Genomic DNA, 23,210 nt, shown 5'->3' with positions numbered 1-23,210 from the left:
TACAGGGTAGGATGGATCCATGATTTCATGTTGTTGACGCCAAATTATGACCCTAACATCCGAATGTCACAGTGTTTTTGCAATCTTCTATTAACCCATTTTTGGTGAGCCTGTGGTTATTTGAGTTGCTGTTGCCTTTCTATAAGCTCGAACCAGTCTGGCCTCTGACCTCTGGCATCAACAAGGCAAGCACCCACAGAACTGCCACTCACTGGATATTTCTCTTTTTTTCAACCATTCTCTGTAATCCCTAGAAATTGTTGTGCATGAAAATCCCAGTAGATCAGTAGTTTTTGAAATATTCAGACAAGCCCGTCTGACACCAACAACCATGCCACGTTCAGTCACTTGAACCACCTTTCTTCCCCATTTTGATTCTCTGTTTAAACTGCAGCAGATTGTCTTGACCATGTCTACATGCCTAAATGCATGTTGCTGCCAAGTGATTGGCTGAATAGATATTTGCATTAACGAACAGCTGGACAGATGTACCTAATAAAGTGGCCGGTGAGTATTTAAATATTGTCAAATATAAATTTTATCTCTTGTGTGAATATAAAAGTGATGCCAATTTTGTGTAAGGGGTGCAAAAACAGAAATGAAGAGACTGTCAAAGTAAAGAGGACAAAATATTCAAATAAAAGAGAGGGTCATGAGAAAGACGGCAACTGAAGGGAAAAGAAGAAATATGGGACAGACAAAACATGAGCAGAGACAGAGGGAGGAACAGAGGACAGTCTTCAGAGACAGCTGTAAGCCAATGGAAACACATCTGAGAGAAGAAGAAAACTCAACAATATGAGAAAGAGAGAGAAAACGGAGGATAATTCCAGCTTTTCACTCGAGCCCATTCATCATTATCAGAAGTGATGAAACATCAACTTTAAATGTTTTTTCTTTCCTTCAGACTGGAAGAGGAGAAAGCTTTCCAGACTGCACGCGCACACACGCACACATACTTTTTGGCCTTTTCATTTAAGATGGTCACTATTGTGGTGTATAGTGTTAAAGTGAGTCACCTTGCAATCCATGCGGCACAGTTTACCCTCCTGCACAATCAGGTCACCAGGAGCCTGCAGGAAATGAGGGCGGAAGTGACGTTCCTGAATATTCTCATTTTCATCACCGCTGTCTCTGGATCTTGAGCGAGGTCTAGGAGGGGGGAAGATTATAATTAAGGTTTTTATAGTTTTAGGATTTTAATAGCATTCTTTATTTTAATTCATTTTATTTTAATTTATTACATTTTTTTATTTATCCTTTTTTGCTTTTGAATAATCAGTATATCTTCGTTTTATATTACATAACATTAGTGTCATTTTTACTTTGTATAATAGTGTTAATGTTGTAAAAACAGGCAACAACCAATGACTTATTTTATATTGAAATGATTAGCAACATTATTATAGGACCATTTAAGCCCACCAGCAACTATAGTTGTCGAATTTCAGTTGCTATTTTCCTTTTATGGGTCATTTTCTACATGTTATACATGTTTAATTTCTCAATGACATGCAGGCAAACAACCAAATAAAGGATTTCAAGAAAAGAAAAAAAAAGAATTGATTTACTTCCCATCACAGGAGGCCTACAACATCCTACCCAAAATTCCAGGATGCAAAATGGAGGCAAACCCGTCCAAACAAAGGCAGTTTTCATGTTACTAAAAATGTTTTTTTTTTTCACAAATGTATATCAACATAAACATGAAGGTCTCTAGATTCATCCAAACTAAACAGATCTTTCAAGAGAATGATTTTTTTTGTATACTTTGTCAAATGTTCAAGTGTTAGCAATAGTTGCCGGTGGGCAAATACCATTGGGAATTAGGAAATAATGTGTTGTTAATAAATCAAGGTTATTGGTCTTGTTTAGAGAATAATGAACTCCTGCTGTTCAAAAGCAGAATCACTGAAAAAAACACAAAAGTACAATCAATTACAGTCACAACCTTAAGCCCTGCTGTCCACACACATGGGTATTGTCTAAATTGCAGCTTTTTTTCAACACAAAAACACAGTATCAGATCACTGAAAACCAATTTTTTTTCAAGATTTTCAAAAAGCACCAGGGTCTGTTTTTTTTTTTCTTTTTTTTTAGACAAATCGAGAAAATAAATGTTTTTGTTTTTAAAAATACCTGTGTAGCTGTGAACATGGCTTTAGGAACTCAACTGAAAACTCATTAAATCTCTCAAAATCTCAGCTTATGAGGATCATTAAACAACTCCACAAACAAAATCATCAGCTTTACTTATTACTAAGCTATTTGACTAATCCTGTTAGATGTCTGCAAAAGTCTGTAGTGAGATTTACGGAAAATATTTGTTTTGTTAGATGACACCATTGTGGTATGCGTTTACTTTTGTGCATTTACACCAGTATTTACTTTAATTTTTGACTTGATTTTTTCTTTGTCTGTTGTAACTCTGTAGTATGCGACCAAATATTCTCTACCCTTTGGATTTTGCTGTGTAGGGAATAAGACATGAAAACTGTTGAATTATTTTTTATGTAACTTTTTTATTCATCTTTTTGACAAACAGTAGTCTGCTGGGGACTCTAGTGAGTTTAATCACTTTAAGACAAATGGGTTCGTTTTTTGTGGTAGGTAATTTTCGGGGGTTCTTTACCTACTGCGCCGACACAGTGACTCCGGTTTCCCCCACAGTTCAAAGACATGCGGTACAGGTGAATTGGGTAGGCTAAATTGTCCATAGTGTATGTATGTGTGCGAATGAGTGTGTATGGGTTTCCTAGTGATGGGTAGAAAACGAATAAATGAATAAATTTTAATTATAATAAATGTAAAACATGTTCATAGAGAAGACTCTATGGGTTAATTTTGACTTCATTGTTTGTCAGGAGGCAATAAATGATAGTTTCAGTCGAGTTATTTAAAAAAAACATTATTATTTTAGAGCTGTATTTCACTTTTATGGGGAGAAACAAGGTGGGACAGGCCAAAAATCATTATTTTAAAGTGATGGATAGAAACAACTAACAAGTATCCATAAATTAAAACTCTATCTAATATAAAGAAAATAGAAAGACAAAAGTACATCTAATGCATTTTTAAAAAATAAATAAAATGCAATGGGAATAAAGTAATATGATGCCAAAGTGTACCACATTTGTAGAAAACAAACTAAACAAACACGTTAATGTTTTTCTTGGAGAACATCTCTGATTACATCATGTACAGCGAACCATATCTAGGTTTAATGAATGAAAGCTGGCACACTGGACTGCCTCCAGGAACTATTGCACTGCCTCTGTCAATCAAATATACAAAGAGCTCAAAAGCTTGAATAGGCAGGTATATTATCCAGAGGAAACCCCACCCTTTGGAAAAGATTTACGTTCCATTCAGCACTAAAGATCTCTTAAATAGTCCTAGGAAGAAAACATACAGGTGTCCTTTACATGGGATACACCCTCTATTAGTGCCAGTCCCAGAAAGTAAACCTAATCCTGAACCTGATGTTAAGCAGTGTTTACCTGCGGATGTGTCCAGGTGTGGAGCGCTGACTTCTCCCTCTCTGGTTAACAGCCTGGACCATCATCCTACCAGTACAACTCACTCGTCCCTGTGAGACAAAAAAAGGAACTAATAGTATCTTCATTTCTACACATGCAAGGCAAGTGACAGATAAGATACATAGCGTTGTGTCTGTGGATGACTGTATAGATGACTGGGCTGGATTGTGGTCAGGCTAAGCTGGAATGTTTTTGAATGTTTATGTCCCTTACAAAAGGCTCTACTAATTTTCTTGCATCTGGCCAGTCACTTCCCCCCTGACTACCACTGTTTATCCGTCTCCAGCAAAACACTGGTCAAGCTCACTAGCCACTTAGAGTAAATGTGTGTGTGTTTGAATGTGTATGAGAGAGAAAGCTATTAAATGAACTCTGACAAACTTGAAATCATACATTTTTCTTAGTAAATCTAAACATTTCTTAGGAAACATTCACACATTAAGTCATTTATTACTGTTAGCAAAGAAAATGGACTCCTGCAGTTAGATGACTTCAATCAGATGACTTAAAAAACACTGACAATGATCACTTGGTAGAAGTTCCTAATAAGTTACAAAAATCTAACCGATAAAAGAAGCAAAATCTAATTAAACTGAAACAAAACAAAATTAGGCTGAAACAAAATCAACGAGACCAAAACACAAAACATAAACTAATCACAAAACATAAACTAATCTCAAAACAAATCAAATACTAAAACACAAAACATAAACTAATCTCAAAACAATAACCACAACCAATAAAGACGTAAACAAAACAAAAACAAATCAAACAGAACCAATAAACAAAAAAGGCACAAACAAACCATCCCAAGCAAACTTCCCAACTTCAACAAAATAAAAAACAAAGCACAAAATTAAACAGAAAAAACAGAAAATAAAAAAAACACTAAACAAAAAAGAAAAAACTCCAACAAAATTAAACAAAAGCACCAAACCAAACGGAAAAAAACTCCAACAAAATAAAAAACACTAAACGAAAAAAAAAAAAAAACTCCAACAAAATAAAAAACACTAAACGAAAAAGAAAAAAACTCCAACAAAATCAAAAATACTAAACAAAAGAAAAAACAACAAAATAAAAACAAAGCACCAAACGAAACAGAAAAAACTCCAACAAAATCAAAAATACTAAACAAAAGTAAAAACAACAAAATAAAACAAAGTACCAAACCAAACGGAAAAAAACTCCAACAAAATAAAAAACACTAAACGAAAAAAAAAAATCCAACAAAATAAAAAACACTAAACGAAAAAGAAAAAACTCCAACAAAATCAAAAATACTAAACAAAAGAAAAAACAACAAAATAAAACAAAGTACCAAACCAAACAAAAAAAAAAATCCAACAAAATAAAAACACTAAACTCCAAAAAAAAAAAAACTACAATCTAAACAAAAAGAAATCAGCACATCCAAAATGAAACTAAAGTAAAAACAAAACAAACCAAACAACAAAATTACACAGTCAACTAAAATAATTACAAAACAAATAAAACAACCCAAACTAAACCAAAACAACATAGCCAAACAAACCAAACAAAAAAGTCCCAAACAAATCCAAAAGCAACCCAAAGAAAACTAGTTTACACAAACACACACACAAACACAAACACGAACACAAAAAGTTTTAAAAAAATTAACAAAACACCCCCACTAATGAAAAAAACACAACACCTACTCCAAAAACGAACAAATCAAAGAGAACACACAAAAAAAAACCACCCTAAGCAAATAACTCTTTATTCCGTTAACACTTTCAAAATCAAACAAGTGTAAACTGCTGTATTTCAGCATAATATACATTTATGACAATTTTTTAATATGTTGTGTTATATTAAGAGTCTAAATCTCACCGCTGGATTGCCTGCCATGATGGTGTAGTTCCCATCATCATCTAGTGACGCGGCTGTTGTGTGAAGGGAGCATGTGCCGTCTGGATCACGGCTGATCCGATAATGTTCGCTGCGCTTTGAGATCTGCTTTCCATCCTTAAACCAATACACCTGCAAACAGACACATACAAGGTTATGCAACGCTTGCACTTTCATGGCTCTTGTTATTGCAAGTCTGCTGTCATCACACAGTCATTACAGTGGCCTCACAGTGGTCAGAGAAAAACACAATGAAAGAGAGACCGCCATATATGGCAGGAATCACAGAAGTGAAGCAGAGCAGAGCTTCTGAAGAAACCAGCTTAGTCAGAGATGATAAACTCCACACCCAATCCCATCATTCCAGTGTCTTCTGCAAATACTCATGTACTGTAGGATCTTTTGTACACCATTATTAACTATAAAGTAATAATTCAATTTTATATGATTTATAATGCACTTTAAAACAACAAATGTTGACCAAAGTGCTAAAAATAATAGTAAACAATAATTGTGTGGACAACTACTATACGTCCACAGCAATACATACTAATAAGAAAGTGCCCAGAAAATTTTGCCAGTGACAATGACAGTGGACTGGTGTTTACATTAATGTAAACAATGTTTAGTAGTGGTTAACTGGATCAGCTCACTTTTTTGGTGGTTGTTCTAAAATAAAAAATATGTTTTTTTAATTTATACAAGATAAAAGAGCTTTAATTCGGAAGGAAGGTTTAACCCCTTTTTGCTACACATTTACATTTAGCAGACGCTTTTATCCAAAGCGACTTACAAATGAGGACAAGGAAGCAATTTACACAACTATAAGAGCAACAATGAATAAGTGCTATAAACAAGTTTCAGGTCCGTAAAGTCTAAGAAGAAAAGTATTAGTAGTATTTTATTTTTATTTTTTATTTTTTCTGGGTACAGTTAGTGTGATATTCAGAGAGGCAATTGCAGATTAGGAAGTGAAGTGGAGACCAAATAGTTGAGTTTTTAGTTGTTTCTTGAAAATAGCGAGTGACTCTGCTGTGCTGATGCAGTTAGGGAGTTCATTCCACCAACTGGGCAGAGTGAGCGTGAGCGATTAGTTTATGATTTCGTGAGAGATAAGTTTATGATTTCGTGAGAGATAAGTTTATGATTTCTTCCCTCTTTGGGATGGAACCACGAGGCGACGTTCATTCACAGAACGCAAGTTTCTGGAGGGCACATAGATTTGCAGAAGTGAGAGCAGATAAGAAGGAGCAAGGCCAGAAATCGCTTTGTAGGCAAACATCAGAGCTTTGAATTTGATGCGAGCAGCAACTGGCAGCCAGTGCAAACGGACTAGCAGCGGAGTGACATGTGCTCGTTTAGGTTCATTGAAGACCACTCGTGCTGCTGCGTTCTGGAGCAGCTGAAGAGGCTTGATAGAGTTAGCTGGAAGCCCAGCTAGTAGAGAGTTGCAGTAATCCAGTTTGGAAAGAACAAGAGCGTGAACAAGGAGTTGAGCTGCATGTTCAGATAAGAAGGGTCGGATCTTTCTGATGTTATAGAGTGCGAATCTGCAAGATCGAGCAGTTCTAGAAATGTGGTTAGAGAAGTTTAGTTGGTCATCAATCATTACTCCAAGGCTTTTCACCATTTTGGATGCAGTAATGGTTGCCCTATCCATCTGGATTGAAAAGTTATGGTGTAGAGTCGGGTTGGCAGAAACTACAAGCATTTCCGTTTTTGCGAGGTTCAGCTGAAGATGATGATCTTTCATCCAGTGTGAACAATGCATCAATGCATCACAATGCATCACTAACAGCCATGGGTATAAATTTTGCCTATATACAGTATACACGCATACGTGTAAGACTCCCAAAGTGCTAGAACACTAGAACAATCTAATTTTGACCTTTGCTAAAATAAAATATACATTATAGAAACACAAAAGACTTACAAGTATTTCTACCTTGAATGACTATCATCGATGAAACTGGCACATGATTTTCAATGTTCACAATTGTTTTCCCATGCTTTGAATACACGTTGCCTAGCAATCTTATACAAAAAAAAAAAAAAAAAAAAACATCTTTCTGATAGCAAAAAAACTAACTTTACTTCAGAGATGTCTCTCATACATTTATTTAAAAAAAGCACCATGGGGAGGAGTGGGTAGCGATGTCGCCACACAGCAAGAAGGTTGCTGGTTTTAGTCCTGGCTGGGTCAGTTGGCATTTCTGTGTGGAGTTTGCATATAGAGTTGATGTCAAAATTATTAGCCCCCCTAAATTATTAAACCCCCAGTTTATTTTTTCCCCAATTTCTGTTTAACTAAGAGAATATTTTTTTCAACAGATTTTTAAACATAATAGTTTTAATAACTCATTTCTAATAATTGATTTATTTTATCTTTGCCATGATGACAGTAAATAATATTTGAGAAGATATTTTTCAAGACACTTTTAATGTCAAGAGACATTTAAAAGCTTAACTAGGTTAATTAGGTTAACTAGGCAGGTTAGGGTAATTAGGCAAGTTATTGTATTACAATGGTTTGTTCTGTAGACTATTTGTTTGTTCTGTTTGTTCTGTAGACTATCGGAAAAAATATATAGCTTAAAGGGGCCAATAATATTGTAACAATAATATTGTAATAATTTAATTATACCTTAAAATTGTCATAAAAAGATTAAAAATGTTTTTATTCTAGCTGAAATAAAATAAATAAGACTTTCTCCAGAAGAAAAAATGTTATCAGACATACTGTGAAAATTCCCCCTTGCTCTGTTTTACATCATTTTGGAAATATAAAAAAAAAAAAAAAAGAAAACTCAAAGGGGGCTAATAATTCTGACTTCAACTGTATATCGTTTAAACTGCCCTGGGAGTAAGTACATTCATAAAAAACATTTTCACTCGTACACAACTATATTACTAAAATATATTACTAAATTAAAAACAGATGTTACAAAAATGCTATATTACAAAAATAATCACATTTTTAATGTAATAAATTCATTTAAATTTTGACAGACACTCAAAACTGAATTCTAAAATCTCAATTTTGAATTGAATTAGTCATAATATTTACTGTACAAGTCAGAATGACCGCTATTGGACAGTTACAGAATTCAGGTAGTTCCAATGATAGTGTTCTAAAGAAAAAAGAAAGTGACTACATTTTGGATGGCCTAAGATTTTTTTAATTGTAGGGTGAAGCACCAATAATAACCTATTAAGGTCATAAACTCTGCTTATAAGGAACATGAAAGTAAATTATTCTAGGAGAGCTAACCTGCCTGGTTCTCTCACCTTAGGCTTTGGGTCTCCCATAACCTTGCAGCTGAAGGTCACAGGCATGCCCTCGAACACCTTGTAATGCTTGAGCTTCTGATCAAAAGACGGCGCCACCTCTCCAGGCGCATCTTCATCATGCTGAACATCATCGTCAGACTCCTCAACAGGTGAACGCTCCAGGCGGAACTCAATCTCGCTGATCAACCGCTGCTCGAAGCTGGACACTTTATACTCCTGTCACACAAACAAACAAACACAAAGACTTCTATTTATGACCTTCGTCTCCAGTTAGCAGCTCATTCAATCGCTCGTTCTATTCATTCAAACACACATCCTCTCATCACTGAATCCTGTAATCTATTCGGTCTCACATCCAACTCTTATTTCACTCGTCTTGCCCTTTCATCTAGTCTCTTTCTACTCTTCTGTTTCTTTTTATTTCACTCTGCAGGCAGAAGGAACATCTGGAGAAAAGTGTGTGCTGATGACACATCACAACAATAATTGTAGGTTTAAGACACAGCTGCAGCAAGAAAACACACACACACACATACACACACACACACACACACACACACACACACACAACTACATATGTAGACAACGGACCAATCCTCTCCATCTTGTTTTCTTGAACGTCCAGCCACATCCTCCCAAAAGTACACACACATGCACATTTCCTACGCAAACACACAGACAACCGCTATTTGCCCAAGGACTTGTGTGGAGTGCTAAGCACATTTTAAATTTACGGCACAACATTAACAGCATATCCACTTCCCACAGTTCAGAGGAAGAGAAGCATGTGCATTTTAGTGTCTCCACTCGAGGGTAGGAAATGTGCGAAGCAGACGCATGTGGTCTCTGGTGCTTGATCAGTGAGCAGTAACAAAACAAATGGTGATGTTAGCAGGGTTTTTTTTAAAGATCTTAAACAATTCATGGATTAGTTTAAATCATTAGCATGTGGGGTTGTTTAGCCAGTCCAGTGGACAAATGCTTTTGCATAGTGATGCTAAACTGCACGAACAACCTCTGCACAAGGAAAATTAAGGCTTTTTCTCTGAACATAAAATTATGTATAAACAAAAATAGTAATAAATTAACATCATTTATTCTAAATACTCAGTGTACATTGGGTTCAGCAGGAAATTAATGCTTTTAATCATGTGTTGGGGAAAGATACTTTAGAAAGCAATGAATTACAATATTGAGTTTCTCCCCAAAAGGGTAACTAGTCGCGTTTCTTGGTTTTTTTTTATGGTACGTAATGCATTACGTTACTTTCGCATAATTTTTCCTTACCTTTGCTGAGGCTTGATCTTAGGATGAATGCATCCTCTCATTGACTGCGTAATTCAATGTGACTAATTTAAGTCAGCAGTTTATTTTTAAAAGCTTATTGATAAAAAAAAGGAATTCGCACTACATTTAAAAAAAAGTAACTGATATATTATTACTTAATTTAAGTTATAAATTACTTGCTACTTAGAAAAGCAATATTACGTAACTCACGTTACTTGTAATGTGTTATCCCAACACTGCTTTAATCAGCAGGACTGCAATAAACAAAAAAATACTGAAACTGTATTCAGTGACATTTATTGCCAATTTTCAATTTAAAAAAAAAGTTTCGGTTTTTAATAAAGTCATCACAAAAATATTAGGTAATCCGCTTGTTAAGTGTGATGTCACGCAAAGCGGCTTCCAGGTCAAAGCGCCATATCAAGCTATATGGGAAGACTCAACAAATGATAATAATAAGCGTTTACAAAGCGATGTAATACTTTTAAAAATCACAATCACAATGTATATATGCATGCCTAATATCTGATGGCCAGAAACTGATAAATGTTTTATACATTTTTAAATATTGATGTCTGTGATGCAGCAGTGCAAAGACTGATGTGTACACTATGATTTAATATAAAACGCCTTTTAATAAGTGATATGACTAAAAATTTTTCATAAACAATTTTTTTTTTTTTTCAATTCAAATGACGTTTGAATTCATATGTCACGACTTAACAAGCAGGTAATCAATAATGATTACGAAGGCATCATGTGATATTGCTGAAATAGATTTTCGATATAAAAGTCGGTCTCAGACCGGACAAGAAGCACTGCATTAAATTATATTTCCCCCAGTATTTTCAATGGAGTTTATGTGCTAACCTGCTGATACTGACGGCAGTCCTTCTTCTCATTTTATGCTTGAACAACTGAATGAATGCTACAGTATTTAACTAAATGTATTGTAATATTACAACATTATAAAAAATTACAACGACTAAAAAATGGCTTATTAAACTATTTAATCCAAAATAAAAACGTGACAAATTGTACATTTGTTGTTTCCTAAAAAATAATTTGCGCAAAAACACAAGTATTTGTCTACTTGAAGTTAAACTTGCATGCTATATCATATTCTATCTTCATTCTCGACTGGTTAACATAAATTTAAGCCAGTTTAAGCCAGCAACACTTTCACATTTTAAACAAACTGAGGCCATATATCCTACTTTCGTAACTTAGCAGGCCTTCTGGAGTTGGGGTTTAGTTCAAACACTGAACACGCTATCTATTTGATCAGAATGACTGCAGTGTAAATCTACATTTTCTATGATATCCTTAGAGAACACAATACTCATCACAGTCACATTGCTGTCAAGGTCTTTACCACGGTGCTTATTCAGGGCTCAAATCTTCCATAAACAGAGACACACAAGAAACACAGTGGATAAGAGTAAACACGCAATCACATACAGTAGTGACCGGCCAAAACACAGGGGGGCGACCACACACAGAGGGGTGAGACACAATTAAACAAACAGGGTGGTCTTATAAGGTGAAGCAAAGGGAAACTGAGCGGTGAGACTGAGCGAAATCTGAGGAGGACAGACAGGCTGCTGCGTGAGGTTTGCAATAGACAGAAGGATGAATAACCTTTTGAGGGACAGACTCGGAGTCAGCTGAGCCTTCCTGTAGAGAGATCAGAAAACAGGCAGGGGGGGATTGAGGATGATGTCCCATCCTGTGCAGATTACACACCTACTGCACTAAAGCGTACAGTCGCATAACAGTCATTGTGTGTTGGTCCGGTTGACGTAGAATGCGAGGTAAGCTGAAATATTTACAAATGTTGAGGGTGCTAATTAATAATCCTGTGAGCAACGCAACATTCTTATAGGTCTTTTACACCTGCAGAATTTACATGAGAATTAGGAAACTAGGGTGTCTACAGCATGGACATTTCTTATTATTTGACTATGCCTAGGTATGCCCAGATTTTCTTTATAGGACACCTTTAAGCAAATGTTCGTTTACTGGCATCATAGCATCAATGCCTGGCATTAAGGCATCACGACTATCTGACCATTATTTTACAATACCAATTTTTGCTCAATTCCTAAAGTTATTTGTGTCAAGCATACCCTTGGTCCATGTGGAGGCTACTAAAGAAAATAAAGCAGATATCGAATTATGCTAGATGTTGGGGGTTGGTTCTGATTTTATGACCTAACTTAAAGGGCACCTATAATGAAAATCATCTTTTGTAAGCTGTTTGGACCTGCCAACACAAACCAGAGAGAGGCCAAATTAAAATTTCAAACCATTATTGGCCAATTTATTGAACGCTCCAATAATTTCATGCTCTAATTACGTCAGAATATTTGCTAACAGTAAACTACTGCAAAGTTTTTCCCATTTTTTTCATCATTTAAGAATGACAAAGACCTTTATATCAAAGTCTTAATCTTGTTTTTACAAACTTACCTGCACCAATGTCTCAGCAACATGCTCTTCTTGCCAAATTTTTACCACTTTAATATTAACTCAATGCATTTGTGCAAGCACATGCAAGAGGTCATAGCTAACAGCTAAATTAAAAATCATTTACAAGCAATCAGGCAAACACAATGCAATAAATGAACAGTCTAGTCTTTGGAAAACGTCTGCGGACACAGCCAGTCAAGCCATTTACTGTGTGGATGTTGTGTATAGGTGGGACTGTGATAATGTGCTTATACCTGTGTATTGGCTTCCTCCTCCACCTGTTGCGTGTTAAACACTGTGGCAGCATTATCAGCACCCAGCAGCCTGCGAGCCATCTTCTCCTCATAGGTTAACCTCTGAAAGCAAGCAGGATTAATCTGTCAGAGCCTGGGTTAGTGTGTGAGAAAACACACACTCTCACACGCAGAAGCACTATTATTAATCGGTCGCTTGCACTAAAAAATTCAGTAAATGGAAATGAACAGTGTTAGTTTTTTGTGCTTTAAAGAAGATGGTTATTGTTTTTAGGATAACAAATGTGGGTTAATTAGGACAGTTTTAGTTTTTTTTGGGTGAATGATCCATTTAAAAGAAATTTACTAAAATCTACAAACAAAAATTAAGAAACCATATGAAAATCTTCAGCCTTTGTGGTATTATTGTGTGATTTATAGCTATGTGATTAAGTAAAAGCATTTGTTTTAATCTGTAAACTACTGTTGATATTTTATTTTTATTTTATTATATTAAAAATAAAAACTAGATTATCTAAATAATTGTTTTGCATTAAATCACAGCTGGTCAAAAAAAAAAGATTTAAAGCATGTTTTCAGACATGTTTATATTAATTGCATATATTACGTTATCACACAATTTGATTATTGTCATTGCGTCACAAGGCTATTAGCATTTTCTCTGGAGTTTTATGTCATTTTGGGTGTTTAATTTTTCATTTTTAAACTGCTATTCTGATTCAGTCCGATCCATAACAGTTACATTAGGTTTCGGTACCCAACCCTAGTAAACACCGTCAAATTACCAATGGAAATAATTGGAAATATTTTCTGCTTCAGGTGTTTGTTCAGTCCATTTAGATCAAACAAGAACAAAAATTAACAACAAGCTGATTTATAGTAAGAACTGAAGTTGTTATTCTAATTGAAAGATAATTGAAATAAAAATATTTTAATCTTAAATAAGAATACAATTAAAATAAATATTAAGAATAAAAAAAGATTTAAAGCATGTTTTCAGACATGTTTTCATAAATTACTAGACAACACAATCAATGTTTTCACTTCAGATGGGTTAAGAAACCAATATTTGGTGAAACAATCCTAAAAACACTTTGAAAACTGTAAATGTAGGGGTTTTGTTATATAGAAAGACCATATATTATTAGAAATTTGGAAGAAGTGTCAACGAACATTAACATTTTACAAGCCAATACTTTATAAATACGGTAAAAGCTAAAAGAGAGTTTAAAGTGGCTTCTTACATACAAGTAGCCCCTTATATTTCCACACATAGTGTATACTTGTATAATCAAACATGTTTGCTTGTGTTATTGTTTTAGACTTTATTTTCAGATATAGTAAGGATAGTATGGTAGTAATATTATTAATGAGGTCTAATTCTTCAGTAATCCAAACAGAAGACCTCTTTCTCTCTTTTACACACACACACACACACACACACACACACACACACACACACACACACACACACACACACACAGACAGACAGACAGACAGACACACACACACACGCACACGCACACGCACACGCACACGCACACGCACACGCACACGCACACGCACCTGCTGTCCATTGCTGAGCCTCTCTTCTTTGAAGCGTAGTTTCCTCTCCAGATCTTGTATAACAGCATCTTTAGAGCCCTGGATGTCTGAATCAGAGATGATGCGAGGTGTACGGGGTGTTGTTTTACGTGGCAAAGCTCTGTTTAACAAAAAGTGCAATTAGAAAAAAACACAACTCAGAAAAATGACAGAGTAAATATGTTCCTGTATCAAGTACAGAATCTGTAAACTGCATAAACACAGAGACAAGTGTGTGTTTCTGGCTACAGAATTTTATAACCAGTCCATAAAACCTTCCCATGTAGCCGTTAGGATTAAAGTACATACACAAAACAAATTAAACTGCAGGTGTTATCATACAGTGTAATATGAATATGTAATGAGGGCAATGTGGGAAATGTTTTTTGCATATGCATTGGGAAGCAAGAATAATTTTCCGTTATCTGTTTGTGTGAGTGTGTTTTAAAATTCCATTGCGCTCCCTTATCTTTCTCCCTCTCTGGCTCTGGAATGTCAGGAACAGACAGAGAGAGGGGGAGAGACCGAGAGAGGGAAAGGGGAATGAAGTAGTGGGAGATAATGAAGATAATCAAGATGAAGAGGTAGCAGTAGCTTTGAGGGAAAAACTCACACACCTTGAATGAGTGTTTAAACCCAAGTGTCATCAGAAAGACCATCTTTACTGAAGATTCTTATGATATATCATGAGTAACATCAAATCAAGCTCTGAAAACACTTTAACAAAAACCATTGCTGATCAGCTTGAGTCTGTATCGCTTTCAGGAGATAAACCAAACAAACAAACAAATTTAGATGCTAGATTACGTGCGTGGGAATAAGAGAGAGAACATTATTCTGAGATGTAACGAAATGGAAAAAGTCGTAAAAAGTTTAAATAAAATTGTCACCGTTTATGATCCAGACCTTCTTTAACATTCCATAACATAAATTAATTAACATTCTACAGATATATTTATGTATTTATTTGAAAGAAGGTCTTAGCTTTTTTCCCTTTAAATTCTCAAACAGTGGTGAGCAGTGACTATTTTAGCATTATCATTCATAATATTTACTGATATTTTGATTGTTTATTTTGTTTGTCATGGATGATCTTCTACTACTGTAATAAACACAAATGCAGCTTGGACATTTTGTGAAATCCTCTTTTTGTAAAATGCTATCCTCTTTTGTATTCCACTGAAGAGAGAAAGTCCTACAGTTTAAAACGGCTTAAGTGTGAGCAAATAATGTTTTGCCATTCCTTTAAAAAATATTCTTCTCCAGTGAACCTGTGCACTTTATACTTCAGTTGATTTGCGGATAAGCAAGGAAACCTCTCAGAGGCCTGACCCTCAAGGTTCCTTAGCTCCCATTGATCCCTGTGTCTCCATAAACATGCCAAGTAAGAATGCATACAGTACATGTCTTCCATGCAGCTGGAAAGCAGGAGCTGTGCTGCAAATGACTTATTAGCCAAAAGGTTCACTCTATGTGCCTTGTATTGAAGTTATGAGGCACTAAGATTTTATATACAGCAGTATAGAGAATGACTGCACACCTACAAAAAGCATTTAGCATAGTTTTAAACAGCATGTTCTTACACCCTACTTGTAGCTACGTTTTGGATATGCGTATAAAAACGTACATATCCACATAATCGAATAGGAAAAACTTTTTATTCGATAATAAAAGATGCGCATAAACTACGATGGAAACACTTTCACCAAACAAATTCCAGTATGCGCATTAATAAAGTCATGTGATTTTGTTATAAGAGATCATGTGATGATAAAAATGTGTGTGAATACACAAACCAGCAAGCTGAGCACATAGTTAAACATCTAAAACGCCATAAACGTTTTAGTATTCGTGTTATTATATCATTAAATACCCACCATGCGTTCGTTGCGTGTCGGAATATTGTCTTCTGAGGCGCAAGTCATTTATTAAATAAAGAAAAGATTCATCCAGCTTCTCCTACCCTAGCAAATGTTATTTTTAGTTTTAAATTACGTTTTTTTGACTACTTGGATGGAAACTTTGCTTTATTCGCACGTCTTTTATGTGATCTTCCAGTGATGCGCATAAATTAATTTAGATCCTGGATGGAAAAATAGCTAGAGTAACTTGGTCAGGACCCTTTAGTGTTATTTTGCATAATACACTCCTTCCAATGAGAAACAACTAGCAGTGCACTGATGTGAAGAGCATAGGAAATATACATTTACAATTAATGATTTATGAAGGTATTATATTGTGGTTATGACAAATAGTATTTTCAATTTAAACAATAAAATAAGTTTACAAAAACTGCCACTTGAACCTTCATTATGCCAGATTTTTTAGTGGAATGACACCATTTCTCATGACCAACTGGGTCATGCTAGTGTTCTGATTGGTTGTTTAAATGAGAAATAATTTGTTACCATAGTCGGAACATTTTTGTAAATTAAGGCTAGGTTTTACTCCATTTTTGATACAGAGGTGCTGTATGACTGGTTTATAATAAGTTTATACTGTGGTCTAGTCGGTACTTGCAATACACACCTGCAGACTGTGTCTTTATCTGCCTGTTTGTTACATATTGTACATTTATGGAGAGGTGGTTAGGTTTAAGTTGGGCTAGGGCTGGACTCTTTTTTTTATCATTTAAGTGTTTTTAAGGGGAAAATACCTGTACACATTAAAATGTTTGTCAACCTATGCCAATAACTTATTCAAAGGTAATCAAAATAGAAACCAAACATAATTTTACAAATGCATGCAGAGAATTAAATCCATGCCACAAAAAAGGCAAACAAATGACAGAATGTTGAAGTCAAAATGTGAAACCAAGAGGTCCTGTCCAGTTGACAAATGTGTAGTGATAAATAGTTTTTTTTTCTTTTACTTCGTCAATTGGTGACGTTTGTTTCTAAAAACTGACTTGATTGGTTGGGACTTGTGGAGCTGCACATCGATGGATTTGCTCTTCAATGTTTGGACTTACAGCAGTGAAATTTAAACCACATTGAACTGAACTAAACTGAAATTCAACTCTAAAAACTGGACTGACACAGTTTTACTTTACTAAAACATCTATATTAAGCTGCTTTGACACAATCTACATTGTAAAAGTGCTATAGAAATAAACGTGAATTAAAAAAATAATGAATTCTTGTGATGATTAGTGGTACTCACACTGTGCCGTTACCCTTGGGCAGCCCCAATGCATTCATTGGTGGCGGAGGTGGTGTGGTGGGCAGCACAGATGCCAGGAATCCGGCTGGTGAGTGTGGAGTGGATGTGAAGGGCGAGGAGGTGTCTGAGCGAGTGGGGCTGGACGTGACAGGTGGTGGAGGTGGCGGAGGAGGTAAGGGGAATTCTTGTGGTAAACCAGCAGGAGATGACAGATTGCTGGAGCTGAGGAAGGGTGGAGGGGGAGGCGGGAATGAAGGCGAGCTGGGAGACTCTACGCTGCTTGATTTGGACAGTAGCGGCTGCTGATGGAAGGGCGGAAGAGAGACGCGGCTGAAGGGCTTGTGGGATGTTGTTGGGGATAGTGGACTGGAGCTGGAGGACTGCGAGCTGTATCCGATGGGTCCTCCGCTTGTTGTGGGACTTTGAGCAGCGATGAACTGCTTGGGCCGGGCATAGTTGAAAGTACTTGTCTGCATGGTGCTGCTCTCCAGCTCCTGGAAGGAGGGAGGAGGTGGGAGAGGTGGAGATGGAGGAGAGACTTCCTGAGGAGCGGGAAGCTGCTGCTGCTCTAGAAGGATCTGATCTTGAAGCTGCTTCAGTTGCACTGCGTTTCTGCAAGGAAATAGAATTCAAACGTTTAGCATCACTAGCAGAAATTAGGGTTGTCGCGATACTTAAAATTCATGTTACGATACTATACCAGCAGAAGTATTGTGAAAGCAAGTAGTATTGCGATGCTGTAATTCATAACTCAAATCCATGAAATGAAGAAAATCGTAACAAATACCAGCTTGATCTCATGAGGAAACGCAAGTATTTTACGTTTTTTCAGTTTAGTGGCTAATTCGTACGAATTCATACGAGTTCAGTCATACGAAAATGTACGATTTTAAAAAGGAGGCGTGGCACCCAACCCCACCCCTAACCCCAACCCCAACCGTCATCGGGTGATGAACAAATTGTACCAAATTGTATGAATTAGATTCTCTGAATTCATACGAATTAGCCAATGAATCAAAAAGTTACGAACTGCAGTGAGATTGTGTAGGAAATACTATATATTTTTTTATAATAGGCCTACTTGAATTGAATTAATGATTCCCTTATTATTGAAAAAAAGTATTTGCACGTCACTTTACCTAAAATGTGTTCGTTCTTTTTGTTTATTTTGTAGATAACTGACCGACAAAAAAAAATACATTAAAATAAAGATAGAAATGATACCAAATGAAATTTTTTACAAAAATTAGGCTTTATGAAGTGGTCAAAAATTCATTTTCAATGTTTCCAGTAAATATATATATATTTTTAGTCTTATTAGGAAAATACTTCAAAATTTAACTTTGTGAGTCACTTTTTTTTTTAAAAGATTGTCGTAGTTGTTGTAGCTACTAAATCATACTGACAGGAGCAGAAATCAGATTCGAACTGAAGCGTCAGAAAACGTTCAATAGGCTAACATAAAATGTGTGAATCCCACATAGTTTGCAACCTTAAACGGCTCCACAGACTATTCAAATAAAATGGTCTGTTGTTGCACAAACGTGTGAACATTTTAGTGACTGTTCTCACATACAACATTATGTAGTGTAGATAGACTGTTAATGATGATACTAACGTTTACAAACTACAGTGGCACTGCCAGCATTTTGGAGCCATAGTATCACAAAACTACCATAGTACCGGTAAACCGTGCAACCCTAGCAGAAATAGGAGGTTTTTAAATACAGCTGAGCTCGAGGTAAGCAAGATCTTGGGAATATCTACCAAGGTACAGGAAGGTGCGAGCGATCTGGGTTGAACCAGTAGACCGTGAGGGCCAGATCTGCGCAGTTGCACAACCTGATAAACATTAACCAAACTAACATTATCTTATGCTAATGTTTAAAGAGCACATATGTTGGGATTAAACCTGGCCTAATATAACCGTGTAAACAATTATAAAATCGAAAGGGCCGGTCATTGATTACACAATACAGTGTCTAAAGCGGTTACATATTAAAAAAAGGATGTGAACCCGGTTTTCAGTCCAAAATATTAAGGGTTTAAAATGGAAATTTGTAAATGTAATGTATATTCATTATGTACTGAACTAGTATTTTTTCTATCAAAACAATATGGCATGTAGTTTTTCTAGTTAATGGCCAACTGATTGTGCTACCAGCCACCTATGATGTAAAAAAACAGCTCCCAACCTAAAGACCAGCCAATTTGCTGCTTCCCTAAAGCATCAGCATTCTGCAGAGTTTAGCTTCAACACCTGGAAGAACCTGGAAGTCTTGAATGAGTCTGAAAATATTGATTAACTAGTTCAGATGTATTTAATTGGGTTTTGCTAAACCTCTACAGGACAGTAGGTGACCAGGAACAGTTTTGGACACTGTAGCTAAACTACCAACTCTGACCAGCAAGAAAATAAATATCACGTTAAAAAAAAAAAAACAGGCCATTAACGTTTAATTTTCATTGAAATCATACTTGATCCTTTCTAAAATTACACTTACAATTTACTTGTAGTTACAATTTCTTGTAGTTTAAATTTAGTTACAGTAGGTAGAACAAAAACAGGCACCATCAAAACTAGATAACCTACTCTAAAGACTCTTCTGCTGATGTAACGCTTTACATATTTCCATCTTTACTGATTTATTAGAGTTGGAAAGCCACACACAGAGTTAAGCGAATGATGTCATGAAAGGTCTCTCAGGGTCAGTGCATCATCCTACAGAACAGACGGCCCATCACACATAAGGAAACAAAGTCCAGAAAAAAAAAAAAAATCAAGAAACTGGTGTAGTACTGCACCCAAACGCACACAGCATGTGTACAGCTGCACTCGGACAGACGATTTCATGCTTGGTTGTTTGTGTGGCTATGCATGTCTGTGTGCCGGGTTTCTGGAAAAGGAAACCAGAGCCCACTGAAAAGCGAATGATATGCTATCTTGGGGAAGGTTTATACTGTCCTCAGCATGTAAACAGCGAGAAAAAGGAAAAGATGGAGATCTCATCGTTGTGTCGTGTGAATGTGGGTGCGGGCTGATGATTGAGCATTATATCTGTCAAGCGCATGGCCTCATGGTTCACCCACATACATAAAAAATACTGTCAGTGACGTCCACGCTGTCCTTTTCTCTGCTAAACATCAGAAAGTTGCTGCCTACAGTTTTCCATCTTCTGAATTCTTGCGTCCTTGGAAGACATGTTTTGTTAGAAACAATTTGTCTCTCCGCTTCACCCCCACTCTTTCTTTTGGCAACTATTAGACACTTTTTTTGTGGGCCTCAATAAAATGGATAACCATAAATGAACCGATACCCAAATCCAGATGCTTTTCATTAATGTTATCATTGGTCTCCAACAAGCCCATTCAGAGCTGCGTTCAATGTTTTTCCCTCAACTCGGTCTTTAAAAAGAGCCTCAAAAGTTGAATTAAATGTACAATTTCAAGGAGTGTTTGTGTGTTTCACGAGGGGATCATGGTGGTAGGCCAGCCACACTCCAAACTCCATTTAACCTAATTAATTCCAGATGTTGACTAATGAGTCACTGTGTTTTCCCTCTTTCTCTCTGTTTCTTGTAATGGAGGTGGAAGCCCTCCCTTCAGCCAACTGATAAATCCTCAGCCTTTTTAAGAGGGAGTATGGAGTTTGTGTTGTTAACACTTTGCCAAGCCTTAACCGAAAACCTAGAGTGCAAGTTCACCAAATAAAAGGATTGACTGAGGGAAGGGATGGATTAAAATTGTATAACTTTGTGTTGGCGGCACAAATGATGATGAAAGGCATAACTGACCACCTAAAACAACCCCTTTTCTCCTTTTCCCCCCGTATGTTCGTGTATCCATCAAAAGAGCACTTTTACAGGAATACTTTGGCAGCTGGTGAAAGGCTCTTGGACCCAAGCGCTCGTGCTGCTTTGCTTTCATTCCTTTTTTGGCTCTGTTATGAGTCTGAAGCACCAGCGGCTAGACTCGCACTTCTTTATGTCTTTGCTATCTCTCCTTTCCTTTCAATCCTTTCACGCAATTTCAGATCCCATTACTCTATATTGCTTCTCTTTTTAACATGAAAAGTAGCAAGAATTTCAGATGTAATCTTGGTCTTGTCCTCCATCCTCCTACATTTCTTCTCTCCTCCTCCTACCTTGAGTGAAGCTGCTGGTTAACAGCCAGTAGAGGTCTGGCAAGGTCTGGCATTGCTAGCCCCTTAAGAAATACCACTCTTAATATCCTTCTTAATAGTTTCCAGCATTCAAGGAATATCATGATGTTAAATTGCAGGCAGCCGTTTTCTAAAAATAGCTCTCGCAGGTTCCTCTGCTTATTTTTCCCTTTTGCATTTCTGGAATTCCTCACCAGTAAACCGGAGTTGATGAAGGGAGGTCAGCCGGTACTGACATAATCTGTTCGCCTTAAAAGGCACTGAGTCTACAAATAGAAACTGCTACATTCTGAAAAGTTTATATAATTTTCATTAATTACAGAAGAATCTCCCTAAACCCAGTTTATTAATACAAACTCAGCCTTTTAAATTTGCAGTGCAGCAGGGTTTACAAAAGAAAATTGTCTTTATGAATATTTACCGTACACCATAAACAGTTTAAAGTTGTAAGTTACTGGAAAGATGAGCTCAAGAGTTGAATTTACTCATCAAAATGATTGAACTGCATGTTTGGAACTGTCTCGTTCTACTTTTGGTCATCATTGTAAAAATTAAAAAAAAGTTCAGTTAATTTTAATTAATTAATTAAATTTATTTATTTATTTATTTATTTATTTATTTATTATTATTATTTTTTTTTTAAAGCAACCGGCTGCAAGAAACTAAGTTTCTTAAGCTACAGTGCTTGAGGTTGTGCCAAATTATTCCGTAAAGTATGCTTGACTTAAACCAGCCTTTTCAGTCAACTTAAAAAAAATTATTTGGCACAACTTCAACCCCTGAAGCTAAATAAACTCAATTTCTTTGCAGCCGGTTGCTTTAAAATGTTTAAAAGTTAACTCAACTTTTTATTTTTTTCACAGTGTAGTGATGAGTAGGCAGCAAATAAGCAGTAAACTAATACACTTGACAGAAATTAATAGTATAAAATCAACTCTCGCACTTTAAGTGGCCAGAAAAGCACTATACAAAACATAGTGGAAATTATTAAGAAATTATAAGAAATTATTAGTATTCATTTGAATGAGTGTGAACACTACCATCCATGGTGCACACCAAATAAGGGACTTAAATTGCTGAAAAGCTGGGTCCAATTTCAAATAAACTCTGGTGCTCAGTATCAGTATGTTCTTTCTGCCAAGTCCCAACTAGTACCTGCAAACTACATCTTCAGGTCCAAATCAGTTCCAACAAATCAATCATCTATGTTGTCCTAAACTGTACAGCCGTACATGAACAATTGTTGCAAGTAAGCAATTTACAGCCTTTTTTGTGGCATCTCAGATTTTACACTTTTAATTAGATGAATGCTGCTGTAGAGCTTAACCAAGTTATATAAATTAAAAACAGCATTTTCTTGACCATCTTTCAAACGTATCTGCTCAAGTTCAGTGGTGACATTCATTCTATTCGTTACCTAAAAAGCTTCATTTCTTTAATACCAAAATCTTTAAATAATTCAAATAGAATCTTTTGACTGCCCATTTAAAAACACATCACCTACCTTAAGTATTGTAGCTTCAAATAATACAATATTTGGTCAGTATCTTGACTTCTACATCTTCAAAAATTAGTTTAAAAAAAGCC

At 36.0% G+C, this 23,210-nt stretch overlaps 1 protein-coding gene across 17 annotated transcripts in view; it reads right to left on the bottom strand.

Annotated features, from left to right (window-relative positions):
* The window catches only part of palld (palladin, cytoskeletal associated protein), a 149,573-nt gene that overhangs the window by 10,349 nt on the left and 116,014 nt on the right, over positions 1-23,210 (bottom strand). For 6 of the 17 annotated variants that reach the window (XM_087298199.1, XM_087298202.1, XM_087298200.1 and 3 more), the window contains 8 exons: positions 17,462-18,073; positions 14,282-14,420; positions 12,716-12,817; positions 11,631-11,666; positions 8,700-8,918; positions 5,394-5,543; positions 3,501-3,589; positions 1,020-1,152 (listed from right to left, as the gene is read on the bottom strand). In XM_087298199.1, coding sequence (XP_087154325.1) covers positions 1,020-1,152; positions 3,501-3,589; positions 5,394-5,543; positions 8,700-8,918; positions 11,631-11,666; positions 12,716-12,817; positions 14,282-14,420; positions 17,462-18,073 — 1,480 coding nt within the window. The remainder of the gene's footprint in view (positions 1-1,019; positions 1,153-3,500; positions 3,590-5,393; positions 5,544-8,699; positions 8,919-11,630; positions 11,667-12,715; positions 12,818-14,281; positions 14,421-17,461; positions 18,074-23,210) is intronic. The other 11 variants (XM_087298201.1, XM_087298205.1, XM_087298203.1 and 8 more) reach the window with 2 other exon arrangements.

This window comes from Danio rerio, chromosome 20 (assembly GCF_052040795.2).
Source record: "Danio rerio strain M-AB ecotype USA chromosome 20, GRCz13ab, whole genome shotgun sequence".
Lineage (NCBI taxonomy): Eukaryota > Metazoa > Chordata > Actinopteri > Cypriniformes > Danionidae > Danio > Danio rerio.
Note: the sequence above shows the minus strand (reverse complement) of the source record. Positions and strands in the feature narration are given on the sequence as shown.